General features: G+C 43.7%; 1 protein-coding gene across 1 annotated transcript in view; it reads right to left on the bottom strand.

Moving 5' to 3' along the window:
• Positions 1-23,382, bottom strand: part of LOC143766320 (uncharacterized) — a 127,038-nt gene extending 103,656 nt beyond the window's left edge. The window contains exons 1-4 of the mRNA XM_077253909.1: positions 23,308-23,382; positions 16,936-17,086; positions 16,627-16,806; positions 16,420-16,543 (exon numbers count right to left, since the gene is read on the bottom strand). Of these exons, the coding sequence (XP_077110024.1) occupies positions 16,420-16,543; positions 16,627-16,806; positions 16,936-17,013 (382 nt within the window). The 5' untranslated portion in view covers positions 17,014-17,086; positions 23,308-23,382. The remainder of the gene's footprint in view (positions 1-16,419; positions 16,544-16,626; positions 16,807-16,935; positions 17,087-23,307) is intronic.
• Positions 23,383-23,654: the final 272 nt, after the last annotated feature.

The following is a 23,654-nucleotide window of genomic DNA, read 5'->3' as shown; positions in this document are numbered from 1 at the left end:
TTTTAGTGAACACTCTAGGAGCAGAGGTTATCCCAAAGGGGAGTGCCCTAAACTGAAAATGTTGAATCCTACCCTCCATTATCAGTGCTACTCTCAGGTATTGTTGAAAATCAGCATGAATGGGTACATGATAGTAGGCATCTTTCAAATCCACTACTACCATAAAACAATTTTCAAAGAGCATTTTTATTGTTGAATTGATGGACTCCATTTTGAAAGTATGCTTTACCAGAAACTTATTGAGACCCTTAAGATTAATAATGGTTCTATAAGTATTATCTGGTTTTTGGATTAGGAAGAGGGGGGAGTAAAACCCCTTCCCTGTCTGAGAATATGGTACTTCCACCAACACATTTTTAGAACAAAGAGTCCTCACTTCCTCTTCCAGGGCAAATTGTTCAGTGGGAGATGAGCGCCAGGGTGTTAGCTTGAACTTGTCCCGTGGAGCCTGGACAAATTCAAGTTTGAGACCATGGGAAACAGTGTCTTTTATCCAAACGCTGTTTGTGATTTCTGACCATGCTGCTGAGAAATGCAACAGTCTCCCTCCCACTGGGATTGCTAGTCATTGTTCTTGTTTCTTGTTTTCCGTCGGGTTACGGCGAAACATGAGACCTGTACCTCTTTTTCGCTTATCGTCACATCTGGATCGATCTCTGCCCGGTGAGAAGGCGCGTTTCCCTCCCCGATTGAACCTTCTTTTGTTGAAGGGACGACGGTATGCATTGAAGGTATTGGGAAACTTTTTCTTATCGTCTCCTGCCTTCTCCAGGAGTTCATCCAGGGTAGGCCCGAATAAATACTCGCCTTTACAAGGGATAGCGCAGAGCTTTGCTTTCGCCTGCATATCCCCAGGCCAGCATTTCAACCATAGGGCTCTCCTTGCAGCATTAGACAGCCCCGCTGCTCTAGCTGCTAACTTAATGGAGTCAATTGAGGCGTCTGATAAAAACGCCGCCCCCTCCTGGATTACTGGTAAAGCCACGATAATAGAGTCTCTAGAGGCCCCTTGTCTTAATTGGGTCTCTAACTGGTCTAGCCAGACCATCATTGACCTCGCCGTGCATGTTGGCGCCACCGCAGGTCTTAAAAAGCCGGCTGCCATTTCCCAGGTTCCCTTTAAGAAGGTATCCACCTTCCTATCTAGGGGTCTTTAAGCATTCCCATATCTTCAAACGGGAGAGAGGATCGCTTCGCTACTTTGGCAATCGCTGCATCCAGTTTTGGGGCTTTTTCCCAGCTACCTACTGCTGGGTCGTCAAAGGGATACCTTCGCTTCTGTGCAGGTGGTAAGGAACCTTTTCTCTCCGTTTTTTTCCACTCTCTGTTGATAAGTTCTTGTATCTTTTCATTCAGAGGGAAAACTACGCTTTCTTTGTTCTAACCCACTGAACATCATCTGTTCTTTAGACAGTTGAGGCTTGGGTTCTGTTATACCCATTGTGCCTCTGACCGCTTTTATTAACTTGTCTATTCTTTCCAAGGGTAAACAAAACCAAGCAGCGTCTTCTTCCGAGGAGGAGGATGATGCTGCTGAATCGTCCGATTCTACGCTCTTTTCCTCCACCGATGAATCAGATGACCACTGAGTTTTTCGTTTAGGGCCTCCTGACTGTGAAAGGCCCTTAATGGACTGCTTAACCTCCATCCTAACCATTTCCTTCAGACTGGCCGCAATAGAAGAGGATTCTTCTGCTACCTGAGGGGGCAAGTAAGGCAAACTAGTCTAATGAACTAAAGCCATGACCCCCTCCCCCTCTTCCCAGACCTCACCGTCTGCTGGATACAGGGGTCACATAGCTTTTTAGGGCATGAGTCAGGCAAGGGAACCCCGCAGATGGCACATTCCCTATGCTTTGTTTTACTGGTGTTTTTCTTCCCCTGTGAAAACATATACGAGGGGAGACTAATCACTGAGTGAACATTCTCGAAGATCACTTACCAGTGGATGCCCATACCCAGAAAGCTACCGAAGTACGAGGGGGATTTTTCCCCTGATCGGACTCCATCCTGATTTGGAGGCCAGAAGCAAGGAATGCACGTTTGGCGACCGATATATGGCCCCTCCTTCGGTCAGCGTACTCGTGCCGCGCTTTCCGGTTGCTCTCCTCCCCCCCTGCAGCTGCAGGGGATCAGCCGACACCTAAGGGTGATCGGCGCACACTTTCCCGTGGGCGCCGCCATCTTGGAGCCCCTGCGCATGCGCAGAAGCTCCGCGACCCGGAAGTCACCGCCGGCTCCGCCCTCCGACGTCACCCTGAGTCCACAGCGCTTCCTGTCAGCGCTGTTAACAGCGTGGGACGCCGAGACTTCGCCAGGAGACTCCGAGCGGCGCCACCACGATGCCGCCGATCCCACAGAGGTGCCCACAGCATTTTAGGGAGGGGAACCGTCATACTCACCACGCGCCGGCTCCGGAGACAGGACACCCCCCGGTGACCGCTCCTCGCTGAATAGCCACCGCCGTGCAGCCCTGCCAGGGCCACCGTGACTACTACAGGTACTCCGCACCGGCCGAGGTAGGAGACCCCCTCGCTACCAGAATCGGTCCGGCCGGCCTGGAAATCCTCATAGGGAATCTTCTGTAGGATCCAGTCCCTTCAGGAACAGGAAACCAACTGATGCATGGGAGAGGTGCCGCCCTTTTTGTATCTGTAGGTTTCCTGTTCCTTAAGGGCGGATCCCCTCTCTCGTAGTGCTGTCATGGGAGTCCGAATAAAAATAGTTTTTGCATCTCCACATTTTGAGAGCTGCAATTTTTCCATATTTTTGTCCACAGAGTCATGTGAGGTCTTGTTTTTTTGCGGGACGAGTTGACGTTTTTACTGGTACCATTTTCGGGCACGTGACTTTTTTTGTTCGCTTTTTATTCTGATTTTTGTTTTGCAGAATGACCAAAAACCAGCTATTCATGAATTTCTTGGGGGGTGGGGGGGTTGGCGTTTATATCGTTCCACGTTTGATAAAATTGATAAAGCAGTTTTATTCTTCTGGTCAGTACGATTACGGCGATACCTAATTTATATTTTTTTTATGTTTTGGCGCTTTTATACGCTAAAAACTTTTATATAAAAATTATGTTTGCATCATTTTTTTCTGAGTACTATAATTTTAAATTTTTTCGCTTGTGATACTGTATGGTGGCTCGTTTTTTGCAGGACAAGATGACGTTTTTAGTGGTACCATGGTTATGTATATTTATCTTTTTGATCGCGTTATGATAATAAAGCGTTGTTTTTTGCCTTTTTTTACGCTGTTCACTGAAGGGGTTAACTAGTGGGACAGTTTTATATGTCGGGTCATTATGGACACGGCGATACGAAATGTGTACTTTTATTGTTTTTTTATTTTATTTAGATAAAATGTATTTATTGGAACAACACATATAAATATATATATATATTTTTCCATTATTTAGTCATTTTTATTTTTTACATATGTAAATATATATATATATATATATATATATATATATATATATATATATATATATATTTTAACTTTTTTACTTTGTCCCAGTGTGGGACATCACAGTGTAGCGTTAGATCGCTGATTTGACACTTTGCAAGCACTGTGTCAGATCAGCGATCTGACAGGCAGTGCTCCAGGCTTGCCGGCGCCTGCTCTGAGAAGGCGCTTTCAAGCCACCTCCTGCAGGACACGGAAGGAGCCCCGCGGCCATTTTGGATCCATGGCCTGCATGTTTGATTGCAGTGTTCCGGGGGTTAATGTGTCGGGAGCGGTCCGTGACCGCTCCTGGCACATAGTGCCGGATGTCAGCTGTAATAATCAGCTGACACCCAGCGGCGATCGGCTGTGTTCTCCCCGTGAGCGCGGCCGATCGCCTATGACATACTATCCCAACCCCGGGACTTAAGTCCCAGGTCACCTCGACGGGATATTACGTCATATGGGATTAAGGGGATTAAAGTTAATTTCTCTATTGCTGAACTAAAATATGTCATCTTGTATGAGTGGCAATATAGTTTTTCAGGGAGTATGTATGTGTAAAAGTGTTTGATTTCAGGTATATATCTTGGGATTGTATATGATTATGATGAGTTAGGGTTTTATTTGTGCTGTATTTCTCGCTTTGAATAAGTGGTTGCAAATTAACAGATGGATATACTAAAACAAACTATTTTTAATGTTACATGTTATAATGGTCACCCCTTTCACTTTTTTGCATTCTTTTTTCTCACTTTTTGCAATTTCACTTAGCAATAGCACATGAATTTTCTATATAAAAAAAAATATCACTGCCATCACACTTCAATATTTATTTATTCATCAAATTATCACACATCATGTTCTTAATGCTGTTTCCCACATAATCATGTTATTTATTCAATCACTTATTTTATCTATTTTCCAATTATATACCATCTCTATCACTTATGTCCCTAAAGTAAAAAATAAAATTCACATAATTAACTATTTTTATGCACTTACTTGATTCACTCCTTATATATTCATTACATATATTTTCATATAATTTTAATTCACACTTATTTTATTATGTCTTTATATCAATTTATATATCATTAATGTTTCACTTTACTCCTCACATCAAAACTGATCATATCTATGAATATGTCTAAGCTGTATGCCTTTATATCATAGCGGTACATCCTTCACCTCTATCGGTAGTTTTACGGCAGTACCATCAGCCCTCCTCATATGTATTTTCATACTGCCTGTTCCCCTTCTAATGATGGCTGTGGGAATGTCGATTAAATATTTATTTTATATTCATATATTATGCATTTTTTTAGATCAATATCAAGGCAATATTGGCATTTACATTACTCAGTTATTGCACTACGCACTTTTCATTATGATTTGATGTATCTTGTCATTGGCAAATATTAATGTACAGCAGCCTTCACAAATGTGCTTCCTGCCATTGATATCCTATATCCTTTATAATTTATCTGTAAATTAAAACTTAACATAGACAAAACAGAATTTATAATTTTTCCCCCATCTCTCTCAACTCCCCCAACAGACCTATCCATTAAAGTAAATGGCTGCTCACTCTCCCCAGTCGCACAAGCTCGCTTCCTCGGGGTAATCCTTGACTCTGATCTCTCCTTTAAACCACATATCCAAGCTCTTTCCACTTCAACTCAAAAATATTTCCCGGATCCATACATTCCTCAACCTAGAATCTACAAAAACTCTTGTCCATGCCCTCATCATCTCCCGCGTCGACTACTTCAATCTCCTACTTTGTGGCCTCCCCTCTAATACTCTCGCACTCCTCTAATCTATCCTAAATTCTGCCGCCCAACTAATCCACCGGTCCCCCTGCTATTCCCCATCCGCTCCGCTCTGTCAATCCCTTCACTGGCTCCCTATTACTTAGAGACTCCAGTTCAAAACCCTAACCATGGCATACAAAGCCATCCACAACCTGTCTCCTCCATACATCTGTGACCTCGTCTCCCGGTACACTTACCTGCACGCAACCTCTGAACCTCACAAGATCTCCTTCTCTACTCCCCTCTTATCTCCTCATCCCAGCCCCGCAGTGACTTATGATTTATTCACATTGCGGGGCTGGGATTAACAAGCAGGGCGGCCGCACAGGCGCAGTCACCGAGACTGCATATGAGGAAAGACGGGCAGCGCTCACTGCGCCTGCACCAGGCAGGAAAAAAGAGCGCAGGCGCCGGCTATTTTCAAAACAGAGATGAGGCGGCGCCCGGCGCCAAGAAGATTCGAGTGACGGCTGTGCGGCATCTGCAGCAAGGGGGAAACGCCTGCCTCCTTGACTGAAGACAAGGTATTTCTGACAAATTAAAAAACTGATTATTTCTCTAGTTACAGCACCCAGAACTAAAAGAGCCACCTTGTCAGAATGCAGCATTACTGCTACACAAGGTGGCTCTTTTAGTTTGAAACTACTGGGGGGGGGGGGGGGGATGACAGGTTCCCTTTAAGTCTTGTTTGCCAAGGGAATCAAATACCTATTTCTCACTGTAAAATGCAAATAAATTTATAGAATTTATACAATGTGATTTTCTGGATTTCATTTTTAAAATTCTATCTCACAATGTTAAAATTAACCTACCCTTAAAATTATAGACTGTTCATGTCTTTGTCAGTGGGCAAACTTACAAACTCAGCAAGGGATCACATGATTATCTCCCCCACTGTATTGTATACACTCTTTCTTTGAATACGCTCTTTGGTTGGTGTATTATAGTTATAGTATTCATTGTATGGTCAATTATTTCTTATTTATGGCATTTCTTTTTCATTTAAGTTTTTGTCTTACTTACAAGTAGCCTGAGGTAAATGGACCCAAGATTCTGTGACATTAAAATATAACTTTTATTTTAACCTTAATAATAGTACAATTTAACATCATAGTGTCTGTATTAGTTACCAATTAGACTGCTTGTCCCGGATATTATTTAATTCCTAATTACTTTGTGGACCCATCAAGTTAAAATTAATCTTTCTATTTTATAGTAATTTTCGTAAGCAATTGCCATCCATTAGCTGTTGTAGGACTAATAGCTTGATTTTTATTTGGCACTAGCCTAATGATCAAATCACTAGGCACTAAATCTAATCCCTGTTATTTAATAATTAGTGAATAGAGTCAACTATTCTGAATGCCTTCATTGCTGGAGAAATCTAATAAACTAGGACACCGACTACATATTATCTTCATTCAGATAAATTCATTGCATTATGTGGCTGTGGACCACTATTAATTGCATGCGAGTGCCAATACAGATCTACTGTCTTTAAGATTTTAAACCAGCTGCCTCCCCAACATGTTCTACCATTGCTGGCTTCTTCAGGGGAATGGGGCTGCTATGGCCACTAATTGGAACCTAATGGCTAAAATAAGATTGGTTTGTGATGTCATAGAAGTCATTAGAAGGAATTGACACTATAACCAATAGTAAGGAGTTAGTAACAATTGTAAGAAAGCATCCAATAGGTAAAGAGAAATGTCAATCATGGTGTTTTAACCTATAAATTATTCTTAAGCCAAGGGCACACTCACCCAACCAATCTGGGAACTACACATGGCTATCCATCCAATTTCCACAGTTGGAGCCACTGAGGAACCATTAAGTCTCTCCTTCCAGGTCATATTCTGAAGATTGATTAAAATACATGACCTTCAGAACACATGTCCCATGTCTGCGCTTGCACATTCGGTTGCCATAATAATACATTTTAAAAGGACCTTCTGGTCACCTGACCGCCGCGTCACACTTAAAATCAAGAGGACCTTCAGATCTCGTCTGCGCTTGCGTGTTCACTTGCGTAAATGAAAGGTCTTGAGAACCTTTCTTGTTTTTAAAACGAGATATGAAAGTCCTGTTTTTGACTGTGACGCGGTGGTCAGCTGACCAAAAGGTCATTAAAGATTATTATTATCACAACCGAATGCGCAAGTGTAGATGTGGGACATATGATATGAAGGGCCTGTATTTTAATCAATCTTAAGAATATAACGTGGAAGGAGAGTCTTATTGTTTCCTTAGTGGCGCCAACTTTAGTAATTACATGGACACCGGAGGGATAAACATGTGAAGTTCACAGATTGGTTGGGTGAGGTGGCCCTTTGCTTAATAATAATTTATAGGTTAAAACTCCATGACTGATATTTTTCTTTACCTATTGGATGTGTTCTTATGATTGTCACTAATCTCTTATAATTTGTTATAGTGTTAATTCCTTGTATAGGATGACCTCTATGACATCACAAACCAATCTTATTTGAGCCAAAAGGTTCCAATTAGTGCCATAGCAGCCTCATTCCCCTGAAGTAGCCAGCATTGGTAGATCATGTTGGGTAGGCAGCTGGTTAAAGGAAGTTGATCTGTATTGGCACTCACATGCAATTAATAGAGGTCCGCGGCCACATAAATCCATTGCATTATCTTAATGAAAATAATATGAAGTCCATGTTCTAGGTTATTAGATCTCTCTAGCTATGAAGGAATTCAGAATAGTTGACTCTATTCACTAATTATTAAATAACAGGGATTAGATTTAGTGCCTAGTGATTTGATCATTAGGCTAGTGCCAAATAAAAATCAAGCTATTAGTCCTACAACAGCTAATGGATGGCAATTGCTTACGAAAATTACTATAGAATAGAAAGATTAATTTTAACATAATGGATCCACAAAGTAATTAGGAATTAAATAACATCTGGGACAAGCAGTCTAATTGGTAACTAATACAGACACTATGTTGTTAAATTTGCCTCAGGCAACTTGTGAGTACATTTTTAAAACCCTATGCTGATTCTTAATTGAACAATTGCGGAGTTCCAGTGGTGTGTCTGCACTTGCTTCCAGTTAATGTTCAATACGTCCGAAGGTGAGGACAGTGAAGCCAGGGCTCGTGTGATGTAACAAACTCATGTGGGCCCCGTGAATGTGAATCCGACACCGCTAAAACTGCCCTGACACAAGAGGTATCTGTGTTTTTATTTAAAGGGGCCAAGCATGAGGAATGACATGGGAACAATCCCTTTAAGAAGATACATTTTTCGGTTAAAACATTTCCAACATACTGAACATGAAAAAAGCTTCTCCCCTGTGAGACTTCTACGATGTTTTTTAAGAGTTGATTTCCATGTAAAATATTTCCTACGTTAAGAACATGAAAAAGGCTTCTCCCCTGTGTGACTGCTTTGGTGACTAAGAAGAGTTGATTTCTTCACAAAACATTTTCCACATTCTGAACAGGAAAAATGCTTCTCCCCTTTGTGGGTTCTCTGGTGGCAATCAAGATGCGCTTTCTGGTTAAAACTTTTCCCACATTCTGAACAGCAAAAAGGCTTCTTCCCTGTGTGACTGCTCTGGTGTCTAAGAAGAAGTGATTTTGAGTTAAAAAATCTCCCACATTCTAAACAAGAATATAGTTTCTCCCTGGTGTGAGTTCTCTGGTGTGCGATAAGATTTGATTTCTGTATAAAATATTTCCCACATTCTGAACATGAAAATGGCTTATCTCCTGTGTGAAGTCTCTGGTGTCTAACAAGATGTGATCTCACTGCAAAACATTTTCCACATTCTGAACATGAAAAAGGCTTCTCCCCTGTGTGACTTCTCTGATGTGTAACAAGAGCTGATTTCACTACAAAACATTTTCCACATTCTGAACAGAAAAAAGGCTTCTCCCCGGTGTGACTTTTTTGGTGTCTAACAAACGATGATTTCAGCACAAAAGATTTTCTACATTCTGAACATGAAAAAGGCTTTTCCCCTGTGTGACTTCTATGATGTGCGATAAGATTTGATTTCTCTGTAAAACATTTCCCACATTCTGAACATGAAAATGGCTTCTCCCCTGTGTGACTTCTCTGATGACTAACAAGAAATGATTTCTGTGAAAAACATTTCCCACATTCTGAACATGAATGTGGCTTCTCCCCAGTGTGAATTCTTTCATGTCTAACAAGATTTGATTTATAGTTAAAATATCTCCCACACTTTGAACAAGAGAATCTCTCTTTCTCTTTGTAAATGTTTTGATGTTTAAAAGATGTTTCAAGGGAAAAAATATTTCCAAAATCTGCATTTGAAATCGACACCTTTGCTTCGAGAGCAGTTTGTTTTTCTAACCATTTTTTATGACGTTTTGCTTTCTTAGTAGTCTGCAACAAATCAGAAGACGTGATCTGCTTCAAAGGATCTAATGACAGATCTTTGCTGTGAAGCGATGATGGTATATCTGGAGTAATGGCATTCATTTCAATTGTATCCTGTGTGATCTCAAGCTGTGTGATCTCAAGCTCTTCAGTTTTCAAATCAGATGATGTCAGCAGTCCGTCCGATCTCCTGGTACAGTCATCTAACAAGAAAAAAACAAAATATAAATGTATATTTTTGCTACTTCCCAATTCTATGGACAATTTAAGTAAAAACAGGAAGTAGCAAAATGTAATTATTCACAAAGATAATGACAGTTCTCAGTCTAATAGAAAACCTCATAGCAAGAACCAGTTGAGCGTGGTGTTCAACGGTTTGTTCATTCTGCCTCTCAAACATTGGAATAAAATGCCACCCAAAAATATTATGTATACAAAAATGATCTGTCAATGGAAAAAGAGGTTTCCACATTATTACTTTCTCATAGGCTCTTGAAAAGCAACATGGCTTCCATAAACCAATCCAGCAATAGCCACTCTACCCATCAAATCTCCCCATCACTTCTGAGCCTTGCAGTATGCCCAAACCACATTTAGCGTCCATGTATTTGGCATTACTATAGTGAGAAGGACCTATTCAATTTACGGTATGTGTGTCTCCTGGAGCAAAATCTGGTCACTATGTGGTGGGCAATGAAATGGCAATGTGCAATTCTCACTTTGCAACATTCACTGTGGGTTAATTTTGCGGAGAGTGCCTGTGGAGTCAAAATATTCACTACTCCTACAGATTTTAACCCTCTGTGAATTAATTTCCAAAATGGAGTCATTTTATGGGGATTTCTATTACTCTGCTTTATTGTCATAATAGGCTTCAGCAAAAGGTGTGTCTCAATTTCTTCAGTAGTATCGTCCAGTCTGGCAGTATGGGTGTGCGTGCAGTCCAGATGCAATAATCAGCTCCCTGCTTCAGCCAAATGGAAAGCACCACACCTTACTAAAGCTTCAAGCTCATTGCCCGAAGCTGCCAGGTACAGACTTGTTCTCCTCTGGTTCAGTTCTCTGTGGTTAGCTCATGGCTTTTGTATTGGTTTACTATTTATCTTGCCATTTCACACCATACAACAGCAAGTAACTCTGTGGCCCAAGCCTAAGGGCCCCTGTGTTAATCCAGATTCAAGTATATGAGTTAAAAAGGATAAAGGTTAAGGAAATCCGTGAGATCTGGAAAGCAGAGTAGATAGCAATAAGGCTGTTGATGGTAGCCATATTTTGAGATAAAGGGCGACCCTTCCTTTCTGAATCCTACCATGTGCTGAGACAGAAGTCTACAACCGTGTTGTAAGGTTTTTACTTAAAAAAATAAATTTGCATTTCACTTTGTTAATTCCTTTGTGTGGTTTTTTTATACTATGAAAAATGCAAAGTCATTTCAAAAACTATTTGTTACTAGTGATGAGCAAATTTGTTCGAAGAACGATTGCCAAACATAAAAACAGCACAAATATGGCACATTCGGATTCGTAATCGGAAACATGAGCAAAATTTTATAAAATCGGAAACATTAGGTAAAAAGCGTGGGAAAATAGTTGCGTTGCCACTTACCGTATATACTCGAGTATAAGCCGACCCGAGTATAAGCCGACCCCCCTAATTTTGCCACAAAAAACTGGGAAAACGTATTGACTCGAGTATAAGCCTATGGTGGAAAATGCAGCAGCTACCGGTGAATTTCAAAATTAAAAATAGATGCTCCATACCGTTCATTATGGCCCCATAGATGCTCCACATAAAGCTGTGCCACATATAATGCTCTGCACCGTTCATTATGGCCCCATAGATGCTCCACATAAAGCTGTGCCATATACAATGCTTTGCACCTTTGATTATGGCCCCATAGATAGCTGTGCCATATATAATGCTCTGCACCTTTGATTATGGCCCCATAGATAGCTGTGCCCTATATGCTCTGCACCTTTGACCTTTGATTATGGCCCCATAGATGTTCCACATAAAGCTGTGCCTTATATATAGGGCTCTGCACCGTTGCCCCATAGATGCTCCACATAAAGCTGTGCCTTATAGATAGTGCTCTGCACCGTTGCCCCATAGATGCTCCACATAAAGCTGTGCCTTATATATAGGGCTCTGCACCGTTGCCCCATAGATGCTCCACATAAAGCTGTGCCTTATATATAGTGCTCTGCACCATTGCCCCATAGATACTCCACATAAATCTGTGCCATTGCTGCTGCTGCTGCAATAAAAAAAAAAACACATACTCACCTCTCTTGCTTGCAGCTCCTCAGCGTCCCGTCCCGGCGTCTCTCTGCACTGACTGTTCAGGCAGAGGGCGGCGCGCACACTATATGCGTCATCGCGCCCTCTGACCTGCACAGTCAGAACAAGAGGACGCGAAGACAGAGCGGCACCCCCGGCGTGTGGAACGAGGGAAGGTAAATATGTAATACTTACCTGCTCCCGGCGTCCCTGGCTCCTTCCCCCGGACAGCTGGTCTTCGGTGCCGCAGCCTCTTCCTCTGTCAGCGGTCACCGGCACCGCTGATTAGAGAAATGAATTATGCGGCTCCGCCCCTATGGGAGGTGGAGCAGCCTATTCATTTCTCTAATGAGCGGTCCCATGTGACCGCTGAACAGGGGAAGAGCTGCGGCACCGAAGACCGTGGGACGGGCAGGGGGAGCGCCAGGACTAGGTGAGTATGCCTCAGCGCCCTCTCCCACTCACCCGCCGACCGTGACTCGAGTATAAGCCGAGGGGGCACTTTCAGCCCAAAAATTTGGGCTGAAAATCTCGGCTTATACTCGAGTATATACGGTAAGTATTTTCAGCACTTTGGCTACGATAATGGTGGTATATCATGAGCGTGGAGCACGTGTTTGATGAGGGTAGGGGGTTTGCAGAGCTCAGAGGAGCGGCTTGCTTGTAAACTGTCATTTTTCTTTTAACAATATGTGTGCACATTGCAGCTAGCCAACCAGGGCGCAAGAAACATCCACATTGTCCTGAGATAACAGCTTGTGTCATTGGCTGCTGAAATCACATGTCCCTATCCATATAAAGACATCTTGTTTTAGCGCTATTTTGACACTAACAGCGCAGAGAGGCTACTCCTGACGCTGGGACTGTTAGCTGCTAGATTTAGGTTAGTTTTTAGGTAGTTAACTATGCATTTGTTTATTAGTCAGATAGTTTAGCTAGATAGTGTCCTGTGTGGCTGTGAAACTGACCTTCTAGCAGATTTTTTTTAACTTCTGTGTCATTACTGAAGTCCACAGACAAAGACAGCAGGGCACATTTCATATAAGTGTGTTGTGCACTGCTTCCGTTGTGCTCAATGCACGAGTAGACCGTTCTAAATCTTATTTTTTCACTTGCTAAATGTGAAACAGCATTCCATATCCCACCTTGTCATTTAGTGGTGTGATGACATTGTTCTGTGATTTGAGCTGTTGTGCATGCAAAAAATTTTTTTGGGGTAGTTGCTACCATCATTCACCATGCCATATCTCACCTTGTTATTTAGTGGCAGTGAAATTCCCCATTCTGCATAGCTAATGCACATTAAAATAATAACAAAAAAAATTTCTGTTGCTAAACGGGATACAGCCCACCATATCCAACATTGTAATTTTGTGGCTGTGAAATTGTTATGTGTGCAGAGCTGTTGCACATTAAAAAAAAAAAAATTGGGGGAGGGGGGTGTTTATAAATATGATACACCAGGGTAAATCAGATTTTGAAATAGTTTGAAGCATATCTTCTAGGTTACACAGGTGTCACCCATGCGGAAATTTTTTTTTTGTTAAGTTACTAACGTTGTACAGTAGGGGGACATCTCACATTGACTGGATGCTACAAACAATTTCAATGTTATACAGGCCTCATCCACAGGCCCAAAAATATTTCTTGTTACTAACGTCTTACAGTAGGGGAGATCTAATTTTACAATTCGTTGAAGCATATCTTCTTTGTCATGCAGGCATCATCCACACTCAAACAATTATTTTTGTGATTAATGCTATTCAGCACGCCATATGTCACCTTGTCATTTACTGTCGCTGAAATTCAGCTGTTTGCAGAGCTGGTGCAGAGTTTAAAATCTATTTTTTTGTTGCTAATACTGTGCTCCTACCACACTATCTGAGCAACATGACTGTGAAAAAGCAAGATCATGGTAGAAGGGGGGAATTAGTCTTGGTGTACTAATGGTTTCACTAACATTACTACCTACCCCACGTACACCTTGAACACCAACAACGTCACATCCTATACAAAGACAACTGACAAATTCTGTTACTGGATGGGCTACTCCATTACCTTTCTTTGGCAGATGCACATCGGTACACCTTGTTGATGAGGCCCAGAAAGAGCATGTGTTCGAGTGGATGGCAAGCGTAGCTTCAAGTGTCCTCTCCTCCTCTTCCTCCACCTCAACATCACACCCAGTACAGTCCACAGAGGTGGTACCCAAATTACCCTTGTTTCCCCCCTGCATCACAACTGTCCAACCGTACAACTGACTATAGGGAACGACAGATGAGTGAGTCTGAAGAGCTGTTCACACATTCTATGCCATGGGCATCCTGACCCCTGTCACCAGATGTTAACCTCCGGGGGAGGTGTGATTCTGATGAAACTCAGATATCTGAGGATCACTTGGACTGTACTGTGCTGTCAGGGCAGGAAGAGGAGGAGGGCTACTATGGGCGAGGAATGTGATAACAGAGAGGATGATGATGAGGTGGTAGATCCCAGTTGGCGTGAACACAGGGGCACACAGGTGAGTAGGTCATCTGAAGAGGAGAAGGTAGACGAGGAGGTTACCTTGTGCTGTACATCACAGACAAGTAGTGATGCAGCCATGACGAACAATGCATCCTCAGCCCAAACAGTTGCTGTTACCAGCAGCGTTCGCGGTTCGGCAGCTCACAGTGGTGGCAAGGATTGCCTAGCCTGGGCCTTGTTGGACAAAGCAGAGGTTGAGCCAGCTCACGTAATCAGCCAAGTTTTAAAAAAAGAAACGGAGTAGAGGGAAAAAGTGCAATATTTGACTACTACATGTACGAACCCTTCACATGCGCAATCAACATGTGTTACTCTGGGAATCACACTGTGCTAAACTGCGGACCTCAACATCCATCAGCTGCCCCATGAATCGCATCTGCTTCTCCCTCCTTCTCTGCTACTGTACCAAATATTGTGACGCAGGTCTCCGACCCGCATAAAATTGGGTTCTTTACCTGCTCCAGTCACGCTGACCGAGAGTCCGTTGTTAGCTGTAACGGAAGTGGACATGTTTTTGTCCGATCTCAGAGAACAAGCACACCACAACTTTCTCAATCCACTGTAACATCTCCGCCTGCACCTCCCTCACTGTCCAGGATAACCACACAAATTTTTCTACCATAAAAACAGGAACCCTCCTACGTCTATGGTTTGCAATTCTCTTGGCCCGGTCACAAGTCACCAGAAGATCTTTTTTAACCTCCTTCCATAACTTAATCATGCATGAAGAAAATTTCATCTACTCTGTTACAGAGGACTACAACCCTGAAAAATTCTCAAACACAGGATAAAAACCTCCACATTAAAAGAAAGGTGAGGTCTGGCAGAGGTAGAGGTGTGATTACTTAAAGCAAACTCAGCAAAAGTTTGAAATTCAAACCAATCCTCCTGATTAGATGAAACAAAACATCTTAAGTACTGTTCAATCTCTTGATTCATTCTTTCTGTTTGACCATAGTCAGGGTGGTAACCTGAGGAGAAGGAAAGCTTAATACCTAATCTGATGGAAAACTATGCGAGAAGCTGGCCAAAAACTGAACCCCTCTGTCAGGGGGAATAATATTCTCAGGAACACCATGTACTTTACTGATGCGCTAGATGAACAACGTAGTTAGAGTTTTAGCCATTGGCTATTTTTGCAGCAGTACCAAAAGCACAATTTTACTAAAATGGTCAACCACCACCCATGCTACCGTATTACCCCAGCATTACATAGATCACTGATGAAGTCCATGGACAAGTGCATCCAAGGCGGATATGGAATCTTCTAAGGCAAGGGAAAACTTAACAGTGGATGTTCCAGGTTCTAAGTTCTACAGAAAAGGGCTTTTACAATTTTACAAAGAAATTTGAACATTTTTGGATGTAGGAAAATGTTATGCTACAGCAACAAAATGGTAATCTCACGATTGTTATATGGCCGGACTACAGCACTGATAATGCAACCACAGCCAGTAACTGACAAGAATCTGTGAATTCTCTGAATTTAGTGGTTACTACTCACCTGGGTAGTCATATGTAGGAATCTCCTCTTTACACCACTCATCACCCCACACATATGTCTCTGTAGTAATATGGGTCAGATCTTCACCCTGAAAGAAACATTGTAAAAGTCACAGACAGATGGAGAAGTCACATCTATGATCAGCTCTAATCTTGCCATCTCCACCATTCTCATTTCACAAGTATAATACATATATATAATACTGGTGGATAAAACAAGACTGAACACAAGACCTTCACAGCCGTCTACACATCATGGGGGAGATCTCAAGACACCTTCTCTCCATCTACCTGATGATCCTGAGAAACATTGGGATCTTCTTGTTTACAGTCCTGTGGAAGAAGAGGAAGGGGACATCTCTCTGGTGTTGTCCTCGTACTGGATAGATCTGGAGGAAACACATACAGGGACTGAATTCCTTTTTTACATACAGATAATTATATTCCGTGTATATTTATTTAGTCCTGCCAATTACCTGGTGATGTGAGGGGCTGGGGAACCTCCATCATGACGTCCTTGTACACATCTTTGTGTCCTTCTAAATACTCCAACTCCTCCATGGAGAAATAGACAGCAACATCCTCACACCTTATAAGAACCTAACATATAGAATGATACAGTCATACCCCTGATCCTCTCATAGCATCACTACATAATGTCCCAGCATTCCCAGCAGTGTCACCTCTCCAGTCAGCAGCTCAATCATCTTGTAAGCGAGTTCTAGGATCTTCTGGTCATTGATATCCTCATGTATCAGCGGGTGAGGTGGAGGCCCTGTGATTGGGCTCAGGGGTCTTCCCCATCCCTCAGGCACAGGGTCCTGACAGTGGTAGCTAGAAGTCTTCTTCACTACTGTGTAATCCTGGTAATGGAGAGACACATTAATAAGTCTCACTACCGACATTTCCAGAGTCCTCACCTCTCCAGTTCTGTCCATCTGTTATTCCCATAGATAAGAATGATGTAATGTGACGTCACCAGAATCTCTCACCTCTCCAGTAAGCCAGAAGAGGATCTCTAGGGTTATGTGTAATAGCCTCTCCTCCATCTTGTCTCTGTCCATATCCATCTTTAATGAGTAATTGAGAAAAATTCTCTTAATATAGAAGATCTTCACTGAGAGGATCGGATATTGTAGGCACCTGAATAGGAAGAAGATGAGTTGATGTAACATAATAAAGAATTCAATAACACAGTTACTGGAGATAATAAGGGGAAAGATATCAGGAGACAGAACGTGTAGATGTTGTATTCTCTTGTCTTTTATGGACTGGAACATCAGTTAAATTGCTGACTAAGACATTTCTATGCTCCAAATCACAAGCCAAGATGGCCACTGCTTTGACAACTGATTAGCTGTAGGAATCTCAAGTTCGATAGGACTAACCAGGAAATACAGAGACTTTTACAACATTCAGTTTTTTCCCTGACAGCTACTAATAAAACTTACATATTTTAGGCCTCTGACACAATAAGCAGTTTCTTCCCTTGAGTTTGCAGCTGAATACTGTGACACAGAGTCACTCACAAGCCGTGAGACAGGGTAGTCAGGAGATCTGAGGTCAGATGCAAGGAGGGTTCGTAGTACAGAGGAACAACGCAAAGACGTGGTCAAATATCAGTCTGAGGTCAAATGCCCGGATGGTATGTCAAGATAAAGGGATGAGCGAAATGGATAGCCAGGAGGTCAAGTCCGAGGTCAGGTACTTGATGTCAGAAAGCGTGAAGAGCAAAAGGGATAATACATACGAATAGTCAAGAGAAACCCAAGTACCATCAACAAGATTAGTATATCAGACACAGAACACAGTACACACATCACTGAGAAAAACTACAGCGGACAATGGTCTGCTCATAGCTAGCAAATTAACAATGGGAAACACCTGGAGGAAAGCCTGCAGTGTAGATCAAATTGCTGGCAGCCCAACACTCCCCAACCTCAGATTGCTCAACTGGGCAGTCACTCACAGCATCTATCGGTCACAGTGACTGATGAAACCATGACAAATACATGTCTCATAGACTCATCTTCCATAATGCTAATTCTAGTCTCATTTACTGACACTGAAATCGGCAGTAGCAATACTGCAGGAGATATTCATTACACGTGACATGAGAAATAACTACTTCATGAGGAGGACTAGTGATGAGTGAGCACTAAAATGCTCGGGTGCTCGTTGCCCGGGTCGAGCAAATTGGAATACTCAGGTACTCGACCAGGGCAACGAGTAAGTCTATGGGAAACCCAAGTATTTTTATCACAATCCCGCCGGGGGTCCTTTTAAGGTCTAAAAATGTCTGAAAATGACGTAAACACTGCTCAAATGACATGGGAATATCATGGGGATCGCCGCTGGAAGCATTTCGGACACCAAGGTCACAGCTGTAAGCAATGTTGTCAGAGTTGCACGCCATTTTTACAGGTGCACCAAAAAAAATACAAAAACGAAATCAAAATGCATTTTGCTGGGAAATATGTTAAGGTACATCCTTTCCAGGGTAATGAATTGTATATAAAGCAAAAACGGCATTACAATTCTTAAAGGGCCATTATTAAACAGTGGGTCTCCTATGCTGTTATTGCCTATGAAGTGAGTGGCTGGGCTGCCAACAATTACAACGCACCCCGATACACCTTTCACGTGAGGTACAGGAGGGCTTCCTGAAAAAATGCTGCATTGAATGCATGACTTGATACCAGGGCAGGCCTTATGTTCCCCAATTAGCCTTTGAACCAAGGTACTGGATGGCCACAGGAAAACCCACTTCACATTCTTCATTGCTGAAGGCCTCATTAAAAACTAGTCCCAATGTAAAGGAGTGTGTCTCCTAGACTTGTAATGCCCATACACGCAGTGCATGGGCTAGCAAACATTCTGTCTCTCTCGCTTGGACTCCTTGGTTGTACAACAAACTGACGTCTGCTGCCACCGTTCTCACATGGGAATTTTCTAAGTAATTCTGCTACAAGGGCCCTCTGGTACTGCAACATTTTACTACACCTCTCTGCCTCTGGCAGAAGAGATTAAAAGATCTCCTTGTAGCGTGGGCATAAAAGTGTCACCAATCAGTAATGAGCGTCACCCAAAATTTTTTTATAATGCGAAGGTCACGTGAAACACAGTGCAACATAAAGTCAGCCATGCGAGCCAGACTGCTAACAGGCAAGACTTCCGTGTCCTCACCAACAGGATGTCTGACCATACTGAACTCCTCCTCCTCCCTGTCCTCAGGCCATCCCCGCTGAACAGACGGTATGACAGCTGTGCTTGTAGTACCGTCTATAGCGCATGAAAGTAGCTCCTGTTCTTCCTCCTCCTCATTGCCTACCAATCCACGTTGGGAAGACATGAGGCTGGGCTGAGTGTAATCCCCCTGTATGGTTCCTTGTTCTTGTGCTCTGCCTGTAATGCATCCTCTTTAATTGTGAGCAGAGAGGTTTTCAGAATGCTGAGAAGTGGGATGGTGACGCTAAGTATGGCGTCATCGCCACTCACTATCTTGGTGCAGTCCTCAAAGTTTTGTAGGATGGTACATATGTCTGACATCTATGTACACTACTGAGGTCTTATGTGTGGAGTCTGAACTGAATATCGACGGCCTTGTTGATGTTGGTAGTCAACAACTGTCCTCTTGTGCTCACAAATCCTTTCCAACATATGCAGCGTAGAGTTTCAAAGCGTGGGGACATCACACACCAGTCAGTGAGCCGGAAGCTATAAACGCTGCTGAAGCATGGCAAGGGCGGCTGAAGCTGTAGCTGACTTTCTAAAATGGGTAGACAGATGGCGTACTTTAACTAGCAGATCCGGTAGCTCCGTGTAGCTTTTCAGAAAACGTTGAGCCACGAGGTTAAGCACATGGGCCAGGCAAGGTACGTGTGTGAGCTCACCTTGCCTCAGAGCCGCCACCAGATTCCGGTCATTGTCACACATGACCATGCCTGGCTGTAGGTTCAGCGGTGTCATCCAAATATCTGACTGCTCTTTCAGTGCTGTCCACAAGTCTTCTGCATTGTGCAGTTTGTCACCTATGCAGAGTAGCTTCAGCACAGCCTGTTGCCACTTGGCTGAGGCAGTGCTTCCAGCTTCTGACTGATGTGTTGATTTCAGAGATGGAGGATGAAGAGGAGGAGGAGGTGGTGCAGGAGGTGTAGACTGTGGGGGTAACCCTGATTGACGTAGGGCCCGCAATCCTTGGCGTGGGGAGGATGTGTTCCATCTCAAGGTCCGACTGGGTCCTGGCTTCCACTATGTTAACCCAGTGGTCTGTCAGTGAGATCTACCATCCCTGCCCACAAGCACTTGTCCACGTGTCCGTGGTTAGGTAGACTTTCCCAGTAATAACATTGTTGAGGGCACGGGTAATGTTGTGGGACACATGCTGGTGTAATGCCGGTACGGCACACCGTCAGAAATAGTGGCGATTGGGGACCAAGTAGCTTGGGACGGCCACCATCAGGTTGCGGAAAGCTTCCGTCTCAACATGCCTAAAAGGCAACATTTCGAGCGCAAGCCGAAGAGAAATGTTAGAATTTAGTACTGTGGCCTGTGGGGCGTTGGCTGGGTATTTCCGCTTGCGTTCCAATGACTGTGGTATAGACAACTGAAGGCTGTGCTGAGACAAGGACGTGGACGGGCTTGATGATGGTGCTGCTTGACTGTAGGCAACAGGTGCAGGGCTAGAGGCATCTTCACTTGCACGGTGGACTGGGGATTGGCTTCTATGCAAAACAGTGGAAGCAGTGGTGTCACCTGCAGACAGTGTTCCTGGAGCCTGGGGTTCGGCCCACAAAGTCGGGTGCTTTGCTGCCATGCCTGATCATGCTGTTGGTGGTCAGGCTTGTAGTTTTGCTACCTCTGCTGATGCGGGCATGGCAGGTGCTGCAAATGGCCTGTTTGGGGCTATTGGCAGAGTCTTTAAAAAATAACCAGACTCGGGAAGATCTAACAGTTGGAATGGTAACTTCCCTCATGTTGGTGTTACAGGGAACGGATGCACGCCTTCTGTCTGTGGCCACCACACTGCTTCTTCCTGCCTGTTGGGGGGATATGCATCCTTCCCCATGTGTGCTGCTGTCCTTGCTCTGCATTTCCTCCAGCCAGGTTGGGTCAGTCACTATGTCATCCACCACCTCATCTTCCACATCCACACCCTGCTTCTCCTCCTGACTTTCTGGCAATTGTGTCTCATCATTGTCCACCTCTTGTGACACTTTCCCACCATCACCTTCGTGTGACCGTGGCTGGTCAAAGCTTTGGGCTTCGCTACATGCGATCTCATCTGGCCCCACTTCAAGTTGACTGGCCGAGAGTCCGGAATCTTGAAAGGAAAAGCTGAACAGCTCTTCGGAGTGTCCAAGTGTGGGATCAGTTGTCTCAGGGCACTTGGCAAGGTGGGAGGAAGGAGGATCAGGGTGAGGAATATCCGGTCCAAACTCACAGCTACTCAGACTTGACCGGGTGGAAGACATGGTGGTGGTGGCTAAGTGACTGAAAGAGTTATCCGCTATTCAACCAACAACCGTTTCACACTGCTCTGGCTTCAATAGTGGTGTGCTGCGATCCCCTAGAAACTGGGACAGGAAGGTCGATCGAGAAGATGTGGGTCTTTGTTTCAGCTTGGCCACGGCCTCTGCATGCACCATCAGCATCACGTCCACTTCCCCGTCCTTTGCCTTGCCCATTTTAAATTAACTACTGAACTATTTCAAAAGCTCAACACAAATGTATTTACTTGGAGCAAAATTATATCTGATCAGTATGCCTTCAAAGCTAAGATTTTTCCACCACAGATACAACAGGCCTCAGCCTGACATAACAGACTGTATAAATTTTTTTTGTTTTTTTAGAGATTTTTTTTTCTTTTTTTAAAGAGTGGAACAAGGTTAGCACACAGAACTATGCAACTTGTGCCGGCAAAGCTATGATTTTTCAAACACAGATACACCAGGCCTCAGCCTGACATAACAGACTATATGAAATATATTTTTTTGGGGGGGTGAATTTAAAAAAAAAAAGAAAAAAAAAAAGGAGAACAAGGCTAGCACACAGAACTATGATACGTATGCCTGCGAAACTACGATTTTATTTTTCCACCACAGATACACCAGCCGTCAGCCTCAGATAACTGACTGATCTAAATGTGGCCTTGATTTTTTTGGGCACAACTAAATTGTGTCAACAAGTTGGCTATGACACAAAAAAACTATATATATTTTTTTGGCGCACTCACATCTGGTGTCTGGGACAAAAAAAAAAGGTAGATTTGCACGTTCTTAGATTTCAATAACCTGGCTGTAGTAGGCAGCGTGACCAAGAAAATAAATGTCGAAATAAGGGGGCTATGGATTACTTTAGAATAAAAGAAGCACATATCAGGTGAAGAAAAAAAAGGGCACAGAAAACTGCAGCTACATATACAGTATATTAAATAAGCAGCAGCAGACAGTAATGGAGCATTTGGAGGGATGCAGTGAGAGCTATGTACTCATACAGTGCCTGCAGGCCTTGCACTGATGTGGATATGCTGTGCCCTGCCTACCTAGCGCTGCAATCTCGGGACCCCCGAATTAGCCCTAAAAAGGACTGTTGGTTTCTCAGGAGTTGTGGACTGAACAGTTACAGACCTACACTAACTATTAACAGGACGATTCTGACCCTATCTCAGCAGCAGTCCGGAGCAGAATGCGGCACCAGGTCTCTTATAGACCTGATGACGCTGTGCGGCCAGCCAATCACTGTAATACCATAATAAAGATGGCTGCGGCATTACAGTATATTGCTGACAATCCCCGCATTGTCATTGGTGCTCTAAAGAGCGCCAGAACTGCAGGGTGGAGACCCGAGCTCCTGCCAAATAATCCCGGAAATACTCGGTGCTCGCTGAGTAGACTGAGCATAGTGATACTCGGGCGAGCACGTTTGCTCATCACTAATGAGGACGACATCTTCATCTTCTACGGCTCTAGAAGCATATTTGTCCCAAGTCCGTCACTGACTCCATCCCCACCGGCCGTCTCTGGGAACATTATAGTGTGTGGGAACCGAGGAAGGGGCGCCACAAATCCAGCGAGTATCTGCCACATATTACCGAAAATTCCTAGAAGACTCATCACTAGTATCTACATTATTGTGCTGGAGCCGGGAGAGGAATCATCGCATTCTGTGAGAACTTCTCTGGGCTTCTGTCCTCTCATCCTGCAGGTGTCTGACTGGGGCTAATGTGGAACCAGCGAAGCCGCATTCTGTCCACAGCGGTTACCTCCCTGTTCACACCACACAGGGACCTCAAAGGAGTCTCCTCAGTGCTGAAGGGGTTAATGTCCCCCCACGCCCAGTAATGGGGAATCTCCAGCACCTACCTCCACCTGCAGAGCAGCACACCACAGTTGCTTTGTGCACACAGGACCTGTGATGAGGTCACAGGAGGGGAGGAGTCAGGGGGTCACATGATCAGGGGCCTCGGTGTAACCTGTGCTGGTTGTCATGGTGCTGGGAAGAGGGGAAGTTTATGTGTGGGGTCAGGAGGGGTTTACAGTGTGGATGTAGCGGAGCCGTATGTGTACGAGGTGTGTGGAGCGGAGCCGTGTGTGTACGAGGTGTACAGAGCAGAGCCACGTTGTACGAGGTGTACGGAGCGGAGCCGCGTGTGTACGATGTGTATGGATCGAAGCCGTGTGTGCCTGAGGTGTACGGAGCCGCATGTGTA

The sequence above is a fragment of the Ranitomeya variabilis genome, chromosome 4 (assembly GCF_051348905.1).
Source record: "Ranitomeya variabilis isolate aRanVar5 chromosome 4, aRanVar5.hap1, whole genome shotgun sequence".
NCBI lineage: Eukaryota > Metazoa > Chordata > Amphibia > Anura > Dendrobatidae > Ranitomeya > Ranitomeya variabilis.
The sequence above is the reverse complement of the archived record's forward strand: the minus strand, read 5'-3'. Positions and strand labels throughout refer to the sequence as shown.